The sequence below is a fragment of the Carcharhinus amblyrhynchos genome, chromosome 7, assembly GCF_965287045.1.
Source record: "Carcharhinus amblyrhynchos chromosome 7, sCarAmb.v2.hapA, whole genome shotgun sequence".
Lineage (NCBI taxonomy): Eukaryota > Metazoa > Chordata > Chondrichthyes > Carcharhiniformes > Carcharhinidae > Carcharhinus > Carcharhinus amblyrhynchos.
The window spans coordinates 67888970-67905858 of NC_137330.1; the positions used below are offsets into that span (position 1 = coordinate 67888970).

Genomic DNA, 16889 nt, shown 5'->3' on the forward strand with positions numbered 1-16889 from the left:
AAACCCCACTGTATTCAGTGATTATAACTCTTTCAGCTGTTAACCTCTTTCCTTGTGTATTCCTGGAAGTTGAAAACCCCGAACTGCTTTCTTTCAACTCATAACCTCACTCTGGGATACTTCTCACAGATGATTTATGCTGACATGGTATTCTGCCTCCATTATCTCTGCAGGAGATTACAGTTTTTGCATTGCATAAGAACATAAATAGGAGCAGGAGTAGGCCATCTAGCCCTTCGAGCCTGCCCTGCCATTCAATAGGATCATGGTTGATCTGTCGTGGCTCAGTTCCACATTCCCACCCTCTCCCCATAACCCTTAATCCCCTCGCTTATCAAAAACCCATCAAGCTGCATCTTAAAAATATTTAGCGAGGCAGCCTCCACCACTTCAACGGGCAGAGAATTCCAGAGATTCACCACCCTTTGAGTGAAGAAGTTCCTCCTCAACTCCGTTCTAAACCGCCCCCCCTTTATCTTGAGGCTGTGCCCCCTAGTCCTACTGCCCTTTCTGAGCGGGAAGAGTCTCTCCACCTCTATCCTATCCATCCCATTCATCATCTTATATGTCTCAATGAGATTTCCCCTCATTCTTCTAAACTCTAACGAGTACAAGCCTAGGTTATTCAGCCTCTCCTCATAGCTCAACCCCCTCAACTCCGGTATCAGCCTAGTAAACCTCCTCTGCACTCCCTCCAAGGCCAAAATATCCTTGCGTAAGTGCGGCGATCAAAACTGCACACAGTACTCCAGCTGCAGCCTCACCAATGCCCTATACAGCTGCAGCAAGACCTCCCTACTTTTATATTCAATCCCCCTCGCTATGAAGGCCAGCATCCCATTCGCCTTCCTGACCACCTGCTGCACCTGCAGGCTGGGTTTTTGCGACTCATGCACAAGGACCCCGAGGTCCCTCTGCACCGTTGCCTGCTGCAGTTTTTCGCCACGTAAGTAATAGTCCTTCCTACCATTATTCCTACCAAAGTGGACCACCTCGCACTTGCCAACATTAAATTCCATTTGCCAGTTCCTGGTCCATTCGCCCAGCCTGTCTAGATCCTTCTGCAGACTCTCCACACCCTCCGCGCAATTTGCCGTTCCACCAATCTTGGTGTTATCAGCAAATTTCGACACCATACACTCGGTTCCCTTCTCCAGATCATCTATATAAATGGTAAATAGCTGAGGCCCCAGCACCGACCCCTGGGGCACTCCAGTCACCAACCGCCAATCCGAATTGCACCCATTAACCCCCACTCTCTGCCTCCTATTTGACAACCAATCCTCTATCCACGCTAACACCCTACCCCCAACTCCATGCCCCCTTACCTTCTGCAATAACCTCTTGTGAGGTACCTTGTCAAACGCCTTCTGAAAATCAAGAAAGACCACATCCACCGGCTCTCCTCTATCCACCACCCTAGACACATCCTCATAGAACTCCAGTAAATTCGTCAGACACGACTTCCCCTTAACGAAACCGTGCTGCGTCTGCTCTATCAAGCAATTCCCCTCAAGATGCCTCGCTATTTCCTCCTTGATGACGGATTCTAACATTTTACCTACAACAGGCGTTAAACTAACCGGCCTATAATTCCCTGCCTTTTGCCTGGCACCCTTCTTAAACAACGGCGTAACATTAGCCGTTTTCCAATCTTCCGGCACTTCCCCGGAATCCAGCGACGTTTGGAAAATAACCACCAAGGCATCCACTATCACCTCCGCCATTTCTTTCAGAACCCTCGGATGCATTCCATCCGGTCCTGGGGACTTGTCCACAATCAGTCCCTCCAGTCTGTCGAGCACCGCCTCTCTAGTAACAATAATGTCATTGAGACCCTTCAGTCCTACCACCTTTCCATCGCTAACACCCGGCAAATTATTCACGTCCTCCTCTGTGAAGACCCGAAACAAAAAAGTTATTCAAGACCTCAGCCATTTCCCCATCCCCTACCACTAAGTCCCCCCTCTCATCCTCTAAGGGTCCAATGTTCACCCTAGCCAGCCTCTTCCTTTTTATATATTTATAAAACTCTTGCTATCCTTTTTTATATTAAGCGCTAGCCCAGCTTCATAGTTTCTCCTACCCTTCTTTATCAACTTCTTTGTCAGTCTTTGTTGACATTTACACCTCTCCCAATCCTCTTCTCGCCCACTACTCTTAGCTACTCTAAACGCCTCCGCTTTTAATTTAACACTTTCCTTCACCTCCTTCATTATCCACGGCTTATTACCTCTCCTCCGATGGTCCTTTAACCATTGGAATAAATTTCTGCTAAGCACCTCGAAAGATCTCCTTAAAGATCCTCCACTGCTCCTCAGCAGACCTACCTACCAACGCGCTCCCCCAGTCAACATTCGCCAATTCTTCTCTCATCCTACCGTACTCCTCTCTGTTCAATCAAAGGACGCGTGTCTGGGAACCCACTTTCTCCTCCTCCATCTGCACCAGAAACTCCACCATACAATGATCACTCTCCCCAAGAGGATCCTTCACCACAAGGTCCCTAATTCTACCCGCCTCATTACATAACACCAGATCCAAGATAGCTCACTCCCTCGTCGGCTCCAACACACACTGTTCAAGGAAACTATCCTGGCAGCATTCCAAGAACAACTCCTCGAGCCCACCACGTCCAACATGGGTCGACCAATCAATATGTAGATTGAAATCCCCCATAATTATCGCCGTTCCATTCCTGCATGCTGCACTTATTTGCGCGTTAACAGCCCGCCCCACCTCCAGATCATTATTCGGGGGCCTATAGACGACACCCACCAGCGTCTTCCTCCCTTTGCTGTTCCTAATCTCCACCCACAACAATTCCACGTTCTGCTCTTTGGTTCCTATATCATCCCTTGCTACCACCCTGATGCAATCCTTAATCAGCAGAGCTACGCGCCCCCCCCCCCACCTTTTTCCTCCCGCCTATCCTTCCTAAACACTTGATACCCCTGGACATTCAGCTCCCAGTCCCTGTCACCTTGCAGCCACGTCTCTGTAATGGCCACCAGATCATATCCATTTGTGCTGATCTGCGCCACCAGCTCATCCACTTTATTCCGAATGCTTCGTGCATTCAGATAAAGTGCCTTCATCCCAGCCTTCACCTGGACCCTATTTGCCAGAACGCCACCTACTCCCTTTATTATTGGGACATCCTCGGCCTCTTCCCTTACCTGTACCCTCTCCTTAACTTTAGACCCCGTAATGCCTTGCTTTGAAGCTAATCTATCTTTAAGAAGGCATGACATTCATTTTCTCTGGTCTAGTTCATCAAGTTCAATCCATATTGGAATGTTCCAGCAAATGGTTACTTTACAGTCTTAAACTTGTATGTCCCTTCTTTGAAAACATATGTCTTCTTTAAAAGTTCAACATGTCATAAGTAATTTGAGGCTATCATCCATTGTCATGACATTAGCGATGCCACGTTCCATGAAAGAATTTTTTTTTAAATCGCTGGGTTCATGCACAGTGTCCTCATAATTCATCATATTAAGTCTGCACTGAACCACTTCTGACACCAATAAAAGTTATTGGAAAAGAAAATTGTGTGGGATGTTAACGGGCTGACAATTTGTTATTGTTCATTTTGTTTTTCTGTTGTAGATAAATTTCATCCTTTTTTTACTCTTCAACAGTTTCTTATCCATTCCTGGGGTTGACCCCATGAACCCCACAACATACTTATATAGAAAATAGAAGCAGAAAGCAGCCACTTGGTTCTTCGAGCCTGCACCGGCAATAGTTTTGATCATGGCTGATCATCAATTTCAATACCCTGATCCCGGCCCTCCAATAGGATTTGATCCCCTTTAGTTCCAAGAGCTATATCTAATTCTTTCTTGAAATCTCACGATGTTTTAGCCTCAACTATTTTCTGTGGTAGTGAATTCCATAAAAGATGAAGAAATTTCTCCTCAACTCAGCCCTAAAAGGTTCACGCCTTATTCACAAATTATAACTTTTAGTTTTGGACTCCTCCACCATTGGGAACATTCTTTCTGAATCTACCCTGTCTAATCCAGTTAGAATGTTATAAGTTTCTATGAGGTCCCCTCTCACTCTTCTGAACTCAGATGAATATCATCCTAACAGACTTAATCTCCCCTCATATGACAGGTCTGTCATCCCAGGAATCAGTTTGGTAAAGCTTTGCTGCAATCCCTCTACAGCAAGAGCATCCTTCCTCAGATAACAACACCAAAACTGTACACAATACTTCAGGAGTGGAGCTTAATTTAATAACCTTTCTTGTGAAAAGCATTTTGGAAAACAAGTTATACCATGTCATATGGCTAACTGCTGTCTACATGGGTGATCACTCTCAGTAGACTTCTACAGCTTGCTCATTCTAATGTTCATATTGCAAACTTGTAATCATGGAGGGAATTATTAATCTCTTTTCTCCGGTGTTATTTGGTCAGTCGCCAGCAGTGTGTGGAACATCCAGTCTATAGAAAAAATATTATCCACTTTAGTTACCGTTATCAGAATTATTCCATAGAATATCCTGAACACACTCAGTCAACTCTTAAGACTAGTCAGATATAAAAATGAATGAATAATTTTGTTTTTGAGGAGAAGCCTTCTGGGGATGAGTGGATAGCTGGAGGGCAGAGCAAGCCTTTCTATAATTTTGTATAGGAACAGGGTTGGTCATGTACAGGTACGTCTGATGTTATTTCACAAAACATCTTAAATGAAAATCACAGCTCACATGATTTTCAACAAGGACTGACTCTGGCCTAGCCACCCAAGTTATGTGTGGAACGTGATAGTGTAATCATTATGGTAGTGGGGCATGCAACTCAGAATTTAAGAGTTCCAACTTGCACCACTGTTACAATCCTGTGAAGTATCACAAATATTTGAAGATATTGAGCAACCCGTGATTAACCAATAGAACTATGCCGCAAAATTTCATGTTTGTTAACAAAAACAAACTTTATTGTGTATATAGACAGAGAGAAACTGAACAAAACAAACACTGCCAATTTAGCACGATAAATTATAGGACTTAAATTCTAGTTCTTGTTAGCTTGAAATTTTCTTTGAAGACACAAGTCTTCAGGTCCTGTCCGATCTTTGGACATACATAAACTGTATTTTCCCCAATCTGCTCTCATAAATTCTATATAGCTTTTTCTAAGCTGACAATTCAAGCTGCCTGCTTTCTGCCAGAAGGCTCTGTGAAGTTCATTGTAAATTTCTCTCACTAGCTGCAAGCTAGAATGAACTTCCAGCTACTTTTCACTTATGAAACCCAAACTGCACTATCTGCTTCTGTCAGCAAATGCACACAGTTAAATTAAACAAAGGAACCTTCCACTCTTAACATCTCGTCTCCCTGATGACATGGCATGCTCTTGGATGTTCTCAAACATTAAAGTAAACAAATCATTTTCCTTCTGTGCTATCTGATTCTGTAACCCACATGAATAATTTATATCGCTAATAGAGTTTTACAACCCCCCGTCCCAGAATTATTGGCCTTGTTAAGGAACCCTCTCGTTTACAACCTACTTTACCTTATTTTGATCTGGGAGCTACATGCATAATTTAAGTCTTCTCCTGAAGCAGGGCTAGATCTTCTATTATGCTAAGATAGCAGACCCCCTCTAGTTTATTGCTTTTGCAACACTGCCCATGACCTGGTAAGATAAACGTAGATTTGTATTTAACTGTGATTGACTCCAAACTTGTTTGAATTGCATTTGCTTTGGCGTTGCCTATCAGTTTCTTACCCATTTATGTCTTGTGAAAAGTTTAATTACTAATATTAGAAATTATATTCCAAAACATATGAATTAGATATGCACAACACTGTGCCAAGTTGTGAAATGGGGAAGAAAATGGCCTGGCACTAGAAAAGGCATCACCATAAAAACCACAGAACCACTTCTGTTTTGAAACATCCAACTCCTTCAGAAGAGTGAAACTGTCACCTCAGTAGGTCACTGTATTTCCACATTTACGACAATGCATGATCTCTAAAATAGCTTAGTTTTAAAAATATCAAGACAGGTCAACATAAGAAAGAAATATATTTTTGCGATCATTGCCAATTTTTTTAAAAAATAAGTATTTTTTGTCGTCATTTTAGTATTAAAAGTAGAATATCCATTGGAGAACTATTGAATGAAGAAATATTCAGCTCACGAGCAGGCTGACACAGCCCACGCACAACTTCATTAATCATGGATTACAGTTAGGTCATGAATTTATTAACATCTTGCCTTATCAAGCAGTATTGTCGAATTAATGCTAGCAAGTGCCTCATCGGGGAGACGATGAGTTACAAATTTCTATTCACTGGGAATCTGATTAAAACTGTCCACATTCATTTAACTTAGAATCTTTAACAACATCAGAGAGAACTGTTACAGGATTTCTTCAAACTGAGAAGACAGTGTTCGAACAGATCATTGCCACTGAAATGCCCTTTCTCCTTGTCTTGTTAATAAATTAGCTAAAATATTTTCCAGGTGGCTTTAATTTTCCCTAATAATTTTTTTCATGATATTTATTACAAACTTTGTTAAATACCCATTTCATTGAATAAGCAATTCAAAGATTTTGAAGAATTAATTTTACTTTGAACTTAATGTTCTCAAACTTCTATTGATATGATGTAACAGCCACAGCAAAGTCTTTTCTCACTAAGGCCCTTTTATAGCTTTCTGATTGAAATCATAGTGATGAATTTTCAGCTTGAGAAATTGTAGGAACAAAAATTGAGTTAGTATTGTTTGAAGATCCATGTGAGTATTTTTTTTAATTTATTACAGAAATTGTATTGTACTCTTCAAATGATCTAATGATCAATTATGACAATGCATAATTATTGGAATTTGCACTTTTAATAAAACGTACATCATCACTGCAGAATCTGGATTTTAAAATATTAAATAATTTGAGCTGTGCACAGTTCATGATAGATGTGGTTTATAATCTTTCTGTGGCAGTTGTTCTTCTAGTTTATTTTTCAGACAAATTAAGTCCCATTTGGTGATGATGCTCATCAGTATGCTCAGGTTGTAGTATTTGCTGCAGTGTTTCCTTTGTATTCTACATGCTTCTATTAACTGTCAACTTTATACAAAGGACAAGGAAATTACTGTCATAGAGAAATATTAGTAATCTTGCTGAAATTACAGTAGTTATTTTCCCTTGAGGCTTCAACATCTTATGCATAGACATCAGTGCGATCTAAGAATGGTGCCTGCATGGATAACTATGTTAGCTTTTGCATTCATGGAGAAAGAAAAGGATATCTATCATTCCGTTTTGTTTTACAATTTAGTGGCATTGCATCAAGATACGCTATTTTCAGTGAGAAAGTAGTGAACCCTGAAAACATCAAAGACCAATGATACTGTTTTAAAATATCAATAAATATATAAGCTATGCTTTGTAATGTGCAGAATCATTACTTTACACCTGTTCTTACAATTTCATACTGCACTCTTCTTTCCAGGGAAATGACCCATATCGTTGGCCGCTATTTTCCTCTTACCCTTTACCAAAGTATTACCTGCGAGAGCCATTGAAAAATCTTGCTCTAAAACAAGGTAAGATGCCAGAAATGAGTACGTCAGTGACCAATGGAGTTCATATTTCATGTGTTTAATGTAATGGAAACAAGCTACCAAACACTTCAGTTAAGAATTGCACATGACATTCTTTCATACTTTTTACAGGTACCATGATGTTCCTATATTATTAAAGGAGAGAATTATTTGTTGTAGATTGCTATAGGTGGAATAAACATCACTGACCAGAACTGCCACACCATTGGCTTTGCCCTTGCTTTAAAATTCTAACCATAACAATAGAACTAGAAAAATAATCCTAAGGGTAGACGTAGATCAGCTATTTCCAAACATAAGTCTTCAGTTCACATATATTGATGCTGAAAATCAAACTTGGTATGAAAATAATAGTGCTGCTAAGATGTTGAGAATAACTATTATTGTTAGATCGGTAAAATATATGTTTACGGCAAAGTTGAATAATTTAAATGTACACTATCTTCAGCAATCTCCTTTAATCTTTCTTTTCACAATTTCTATTCAAAGTATTTTAATTTGTGTTATTATTACTCCTTCTGTGCCTTACATTTTCCTTGTTTGTTTTATATTTAAATTGTAAGTGTCTGCTTTTCTGTGCCTCTGATATCCTTCCATTCTTTTTGGATTTCAAGGCACATAGAACATAGAAAAACTACAGCACAAACAGGCCCTTCTGCCCACAAGTTGCGCCGATCATATCTCTACCTACTAGGCTTACCTATAACCCTCAATCCTATTAAGTCCCATGTACTCATCCAAAAGTCTCTTAAAAGACCCTAACAAATTTGCCTCCACCATCACCACCAACGGCAGCTGATTCCACTCACCCACCACCCTCTGAGTGAAAAACTTACCCCTGATATCTCCTCTGTACCTACTCCCTAGCACCCTAAAGCTGTGTCGTCTTGTGGCAGCCATTTCAGCCCTGGGAAAAAGCCTCTGAGAATCCATTTGATCAATACCTCCCAACATCTTACACACCTCTGTCAGATCACCTCTCATCCTTCGTCTCTCCAAGGAGAAAAGACCGAGTTCTCTCAACCTATCCTCATAAGGCATGCCACTCAATTCAGGCAACATCCTTGTAAATCTCCTCTGCACCCTTTCAATGGCTTTCACATCCTTCCTGTAATGAGGCGACCAGAACTGAGCACAGTACTCCAAGTGGGATCTGATCAGGACCTTATAAAACTGCAGCATTGTCTCCCGACTCCTAAACTCAATTGCTCGATTGATGAAGGCCAGTACACCATATGCCTTATTAACCACATCCTCTACCTGCGAAGCCAATTTGAGAGCCTCATAAACCCGGACCCCAAGATCCTTCTGACCTTCCACACTGCTCTTATCCTTAATATTATATTCCTTCATCCCATTTGACCTGCCAAAATGTACCACCATGCATTTATCCGGGTTGAAGTTCATGTGGTACTTCTCCGCCCAGTATTGCATCCTATCTATGTCACGCTGCAACTTCTGACATCCCTCCAAACTATCCACAACACCTCCAACCTCATCGGCAAACTTACCAACCCATCCCTCCACTTCCTCATCCAGGTCATTTATAAAAATCACAAACAGCAAAGGTCCCAGAACAGATCCCTGGGGCACTCCACTGGTGACCGACCTCCATGCAGAAAAAGACCCATCTAAAACCACTCTCTGCTTTCTGTGGGCAAGCCAGTTCTGGATCCACAAATCAACATCCCCTTGGATCCCATGCCCCCTCACTTTCTCAATAAGTCTTGCATGGGGGACCTTATCGAACGCCTTGCTGAAGTCCATATAAACCACATCTACTGCTCTTCCTTTGTCAATATGTTTAGTCACATTTTCAAAAAACTCAACCAGGCTTGTAAGGCACGATCTGCCTTTGACAAGGCCGTGCTGACTACTTTTGATCATACTAGACTTCTCTAAATGTTCATAAATTCTGTCTCTCAGGATCTTTTCCATCAATTTACCAACCACTGAGGTTAGACTCACCAGTCGATAATTTCCTGGGCTATCTCTATTCCATTTCTTGAATATAGGAACCACATCCGTAATCCTCCAGAATCTCTCCCATCTCCACCGATGACGCAAAGATCATTGCCAGAACCTCTGCAATCCCTTCCCTCACCTCCCACAGTAACCTGGGGTAGATCCCATCCGGTCCTGGCGACTTATCTCTCTTGATGCTATTCAAAAGCTCCAACACATTCTCTTTCTTAATATCCACATACTCAAGCTTTTCAGTCCGCCGCAAGCCTGCACTACAACCACTAAGATCCTTTTCTACCGTGAATACCGAAGTAAAGTATTCATTGAGCACCTCTGCTATTTCTACCAGTTCCATACAAACTTTCCCACCGTCACATTTTATAATTCCTATTCCTTCACATCTTATCCTTCTACTCTTCACATATTTGTAGAACGTGTTAGGGTTTTCCTTAATCTTACCTGCCAAGGCCTTCTCGTGACCCCTTCTGGCTCTCCTAATTTCCTCCTTAAGTTCTTTCCTACAAGCCATATACTTCTCTAGATCCCAAACATTACCTAGTTCCCTGAACCTTTTGTACGCTTTTCTTTTATTTTTGACTAGATTCGTTACAACTTTTGTGCACCACCTTTTCCTGTAACCTACCAAAACTTCACTGTCTCATCGGAGCACTGTCGTGCAGAACTCCAGACAAACATTCCTTGAAAATCTGCCACCTTACTTCGGTACATTTCCCTGAGAGTACCTCCTTCCAATTTACGCCTCTAATTTCCTGCCTGATGGCTTCATATTTCCCCTTACTCCAGATAAACACTTTCCTAGCTTACCTGGTCCTATCTCTCTCCAATGCTAGTGTAAAGGAGACAGAGTTATGATCACTATCCCCAAAATGTTCTCCCAGTGAGAGATCTGACACCTGTCCAGGTTCATTACCCAATACCAGATCGAGTACAGCCCCTCCTCTTGTAGGCTTATCCACATACTGTGTCAGGAAACTCTCCTGAACACACCTAACAAACTCCTCCCCATCCAAGCATCTTCAGATAAAATTCCTACAAAAATAAACAAAACTGAGTATTGAAGTCTAAACTGACCATATCATTAAAAGAACCTTGTCAAGCCCTGATAGCCCTCTTAAGGCAGCATCCAGAAATCCAGCTAAAGAGATGATGCTAACCAGGTATTGGGAATGATGGAAGGATTAACATGCAGTTGCATCAATACATCTTGTTAATTCAAACAATTTTTCTGTGGGCTTTTCAGATGAACATAAAGTCAATTATGTTTGGGAAAAGTAGAATCAAGGCTCTTATGTTTTGTTTTTACTTGTGCATGCTTAACTTTTACCCATGAACCCTGGCATTATGTTATGGGATCATTTATCTGAAAATTTTCTCTGCTATTTTAATCGAAATGCTAACAAATTTATCTGAACTGAAAAATATCAAAACAAATACTTTAAATGTTCAGTGAAGCAATTGAAATCAGGTGTGCTGAAGGTGCCAGAATTAGAGGAGCACAAATACATTGGAGGTGAGAGAAGACAAGGCCATGAGGCATTTGAAAACAAGAGTGAGAATTTAAAAATTGAGATGTTGTTTCACTGGGTGCCATTGTAATTCACAAGCATGGGAATGCTGAGTGAACAAGACTTGGTACAGAAACAAAGATATGGATGAGGATTTCAGAAGCAAATGGAGATGAAAATAGGTGAGCTTTTTGATGGTACAGATATCTTCTCATAGGTCTTGAGAGCAGTAGTAGCCCATTCAGCTCTTTGCATCTGTTCCATTATTCAGTAAAATTGTGGCTATTCTTGTTGTGTCAACTCTGTTTTGTTGTCTGCAAAAACATAGTGGATCCTTGCACTTAAAGTATTAGAATGATAGAGAAAATCATCAATGAGATTAATGATTGCAGTGCCGGGTAAGAAGGAAAAGGGAGAAAAATGTGTTTCTTAAATTTGGTTAGATTGCTCTAAACTGCAGATGCTGAAGTATGTAGCAGCAAAGTGGGAGATTCACTACATGTTTAAAAAAGGATGGAAACACAGAGCATGGTTTCAAAAGAGAGGATTTTCCTGGTCATAAAAAGATCAGATTCCAGGCGCTATCAGGCATACTTGAAAAGGAGGGATGCTCTGCTGTGCGGCCGGGGCTATTTAGCAAATAAACAATCATGTCAGTGATCTCATGGTAAAAAGGGGAATATTGGGATGATAAAATAAAGTAATATACTGATGAGTCTCAAATTGCTAATGCCTGCAAGACAAATGGTGGGCCAATTAGGAGCCATAGAACATAGAACATTACAGCGCGGAACAGGCCCTTCGGCCTACAATGTTGCGCCGACCAGTCTTATTTTAAAAAAAAACATTGACCCACTAATCTAAACCAATCCCTTTTCGTCCATAAACCTATCCACCAATCTCTTAAACGCCCTCAAACTAGGCGCATTTACAACTGCAGCAGGCAGGGCATTCCAGTCCCTCACCACCCTCTGGGTAAAGAACCTGCCCCTGACATCCGTCCTATAACTACCCCCCCTTAATTTAAAGCCATGCCCCCTCGTGCTAGATTTCTCCATCCGAGGAAAAATCCATGGATTCTTTAAATTAAGAAAATTAAACATGGCGATCACATGCTGAACATTTTCAGCATTTAGTGCAGTCGAATAAAATTGCAAATGAACTACTCGTACCAGATCTTCTCAGTGCAATGGGAGGCAAAATCTTCAATTTGCTCCAGAGCTTGGTTTGTCCAGCAAAGCCAGGAACCAAAACTTACAGTGATTTAACAAAGATCCATAAATAGTCACCAATCATCACGGAACGTTTTGGGTTCCACTGAAAGAATCAAGTGGAAAGTGAAAGCATTGCTCAGTTTGTGGCAACTTTATATCTTTTAACTGCCATTTTTGGGCTGTATAAAAGCTTCTCTTCTTTAGCTGCTAGCCAATTACAAAGATGGTCATTGATCTTACCTTATAGGTATCATCAGTCAGAGTGCCATGGTAATGCTGATGCATTATCATGCTTACCATTATATATTGAGCAGATGCCATCAATAGTTTTTCTAATATTTTTCATTAGTAAATAATTTGCCTGTGACAACTTCCCAGGTTCAAAGACATACCGGAAATTATCTCATGATAGGGAAGGTGATGGATAAGGTATTAAAAGGAATGAAAGCTGAATGCATTGAGCACATTTTGAAACCATATGCTTGATTTGACCCTCCAAGTTGGGTGTCTATTGTGGGAAATCCGAGTGATCATTCCTCGTAGTCTACATGAGAGTTATTGAAGAATCGCATGAAGGACAAGCTAGTGCAGTGCGGATAAGGATTTAGCATGCAGTTATTTTTGGTGGCCAGATCTGAGTGCTCAGATTAAAGAAAAGGTTGGATAGTGTTAACCCTATACACAAATATAAAATACACCACCCTTGTCTTCTTTACGCCCTTTGGGGTGACCTAAAACGCAATGGCAACAATTGCATGTAGATTTTGCTGTCTGTATGAGTGTTACATGCTTTGAGTCATAAATGATGCACCCTGGCCAGAAGATGTTATTACGAGATTTACTACAATTAAACAAGCTGTTGAAAAACTTGACAAAAGCGTTGCAATATATGGTAAACCGGAACAGATCATTAGCAATAATGGTTCACAATTTACTTCACATGAGTTTGAGGATTATTTCAAAGTAAATGGTATTCAGCATATAAAATCTGCTCCTCATCACCCATCAACCAATGCATTAGCTGAAAGATTTGTACAATCCTTGAAACATTCCTTAAAAGCTTTAAGAGCGCTAAGTTTGTTATCACCCCCTGTGACTAGCTTTTTGGTATCTTTTGGAAAAACTACAGAGCGAACACCCAAAATTCACCTGTATTACTACTCTTAAAGAGAAAGTTTGGAACTGTTTGATTTGTTATTACCTCCAGAAACATCAGGGTTGCAAAGTATCAACAACAATTTCAAGTTGCTAGATGAGACGTGAGAACCAAATTACATTCATTTCAACAGGGAGACCAAGGGTTAACATGTAATTATGCCTCAAATGAGAAATGGGCACCAGTCAAAGGTTTAATAAAAACTGTTCTAATTTCTTACACAGTTCAAGCTGGGGATGAACTAGTTTTGTATACCACGCTGACCAAATCGTTGTAATATTGAAATGGTTCCTCAGAATCATCTCCAGAAATGCCAGCTTCCTTAGTCTCTAGTGTTGTGAATAGTATGACAGAAAACTCAGTTGAATCTGAATTGCCTGATTGTTTCTATGCTACTATACCTTGTGAGAATGATGCAGAATTAGTTCCAAGACCAGAAGTGTTTTCTGAAATTCCAAATCATGCTTCGGTGGTCAAGGGCAGCCAAATTGCAGAATATTTTATATAACCAAAAGGGAATAGACGTCTTCCTGATTGACTCTTATTGATCGTATCTAATGTTTAATGATGCATAGTACTGTGTATTGCTATCATGACTACAGAATTAAAGGGGGAGAAATGTTATACATTCAAGTGGTTGCATGATTGCTTTAAGAGCTGGTCACTTGATTTGATGGTGATGTCACTGAGGTATTTCACAGTCTTCTGCTTCATTTCAATTTCTACCCTGTGCTGGCAACAGCTCCTACAATAAATCGTTGTTGTTATTTTGAACCTATGGGCGCAAACCACATCGTTTTGTTTAAAATCTACAACCTCCAACATAGGTAGGAATTATAGAAATGGCCTAACAAGCCATTCAGTTGTAGCAAATCACAAAAAAAGTCTCAAAGGAATGAAACCAGATAGATGACCCGGTATCCACCTAGGCATCGGAAATGGCAAACTCAGTCCTGTCAACTGCGCAAGGTCCTCCATACTAACATCTGGAGGCTTGTGTTAAAATTATGAAAACTGCCTCACAGACTAATCAAGCAGCAGGCTGATATAGTCATACTCACAGAATGATGCCTTACAGATAATGCCCCAGACTTCACCAGCACCATCTCTGGATATACCCAGTCCCACCAGCAGGACAAACCCATCAGAGGTAGTAACAGTCATATATAGTTGAGAGGCAGTAGCCCTGGGGTCCTCAACATCGACTCTGGACTCATCTGATGCAGTCATGGCATCAGGTCAAACATAGTCAAGGAAACCACCTGCTGATTATCCCCTGTCACCCCCCCTGAATCAGTACTCCTTCATGCTGAACATTACTTGGTGACAAGGGCACAGAATGTAATTTTGATGGAGGGACTTCCATGCCCACCACAAATAGTGGCATGCTAGTACCTTGACTAACTGAGATGGTGGTGAGTGAACCAATTAGAAGGAAAAGCACACTTGATTTCGTCCTCACCCAACCTGCTTGCCACTTGTGCATCTATCCTTGACAATATTAATATAAATGATCATCACTCAGTCCTTGTGGAAACAAACTCCTGTCTTCACATTGTGGAAACCTTCCATCACATTGTGTGGCACTATCACTGTGCTAAATGGGATAGCTTTCGAACAGATCTAGCAACTCAAGTCTGGACAACCATAAGGCACTGTGCGCAATTAGTAGTACTGGAATTATGCTCGAGCATAATCTGTAACTTCATGGCCCAGCATATATCCCACTCTCCCATTACTACCAATTCAGGTGATCAGGACTGATTCATGAACGGTGCAGAAGGAGATGCCAGGTGTTGAGAAACTGAGTTACAGAGAGAGATTGAATAGATTAGGGCTTTATTCCCTGGAGCATAGAAGAATGAGGGGAGATTTGATAGAGGTGTATAAGATTTTGGTGGGTATAGATACAATGAATGCAAGCAGGCTTTTTCCACTGAGGCTAGGGGAGAAAAAAAACAGAGGGCATGGGTTAAGGGTGAAAGGAGAAAAGTTTAAAGGGAATATTAGGGGGGGCTTCTTCACGCGGAGAGTGGTGGGCATGTGGAATGAGCTGCCAGATAAAGTGGTAAATGCGGGGTCACTTTTAACTTTTCAGGAAAACTTGGACAGGTACATGGATGAGAGGGGTGTGGAGGGATATGGTTCAAGTGCAGGTCAGTGGGACTAGGGAAAAAATGGTTTGGCACAGACAAGAAGGGCCAAAAGGCCTGTTTCTGAGCTGTAATTTTCTGTGGTTCTAACTAGGGATCATAATTTGAGGTAAAGGGGTAAACCTTTTAGGACTGAAATGAGGGGAATTCTTTTTATCCAGAGAGTGGTGTATGTATGGAATTCAGTACTACAGAATGTAGTTGGGGCCAAAATGTTTGATTTCAAGAAGAAATTAGATATAGCTCTTGGGGCTGTTATCGGACAACAAATTTTATGAAATTGGGCACACAAAATGGAAGCAAACTAAAGCTACCCTCAGAGCCCCTCCACTAAGAATCACAAAGTAACAGACACCGATCAGTAGGCAAGAGCATGCTTTTAGAATGCAAATGAGGGCTAGCACATAAGGGAATCTGGACAGGATGGCACCTACAGGAACTAAATCTCCACCCCATCAAAATCAGCACCTTTAAAACAGTCAAACAACCCATGGAGACACCTAAAATTAGCATAGTTAAGGAAACATTCCTGGCCCCTCAAAACCTCTTTTGAGATCAATGACACACCTATGGTTCAAACCCCAGAGATTCTAGACTATTAAATAACCAATCAGACAAAACAATTAACACACACCTAAAACAATTTCCTCAACACTTGGAAACATCGAGACAGAATGGCTAAGGTCGAACACTGTAAATAAAGTATTAGCGTTTGAATTACATACTATACCGAAGTTCAGGTATAACTATAGCCTGCTGCGAGGGATGGGCAGAGCGCTTTCGGGACAGCCCGATTGTATGTCCTGACTGTGCTTCTCCGTCGACATAAAAGAAAATAAAGCTGTGCCGTTATTGAACTTCGCCCTGAGTCCGTAGTGGTCGTTTCGCCCACTCGCGCTAACAGGGCTGAAGGAATCAAGGGATATAGGGGGAAAGAGGATATTGAATTCGAAGATCAGCCATGATTAAAATGAATGGCAGAGCAGGCTCAAAAGGCTGAATGACCCACTCCTGCTTCTAGTTTCTATGTTTCTAAATGGATGTTCCATCTCTTCCTCCTCCTGCAGTCCCCAACATCACCGATGCCATTCTTCAACCAATTTCATTCAGTCCACATGATATCAAGAAATAGCTCAATAGTGCTGGATTCTGCAAAGGCTCTGGGCCTTGTTAATATTCTGACAATAGGACTGAAGACCTGTACTCCAAAACTTGCCAGACCTCTAGCCAAGCTGTTCCAGTACAGCTACAAAAGTAGCAACTACCTAGCAATTTGGAAA

General features: G+C 41.1%; 1 protein-coding gene across 10 annotated transcripts in view; it reads left to right on the plus strand.

Annotated features, from left to right (window-relative positions):
- Nucleotides 1-16889, plus strand: part of tbc1d32 (TBC1 domain family, member 32) — a 292534-nt gene that overhangs the window by 176660 nt on the left and 98985 nt on the right. For all 10 annotated transcript variants that reach the window (XR_013887018.1, XR_013887019.1, XR_013887020.1 and 7 more), the window contains one exon: nt 7484-7577. Coding sequence is in view for 7 of the 10 variants with exons in the window: in XM_080192537.1 (XP_080048663.1) it covers nt 7484-7577 (94 nt within the window). In the remaining 3 variants the exon portion in view is untranslated. The remainder of the gene's footprint in view (nt 1-7483; nt 7578-16889) is intronic.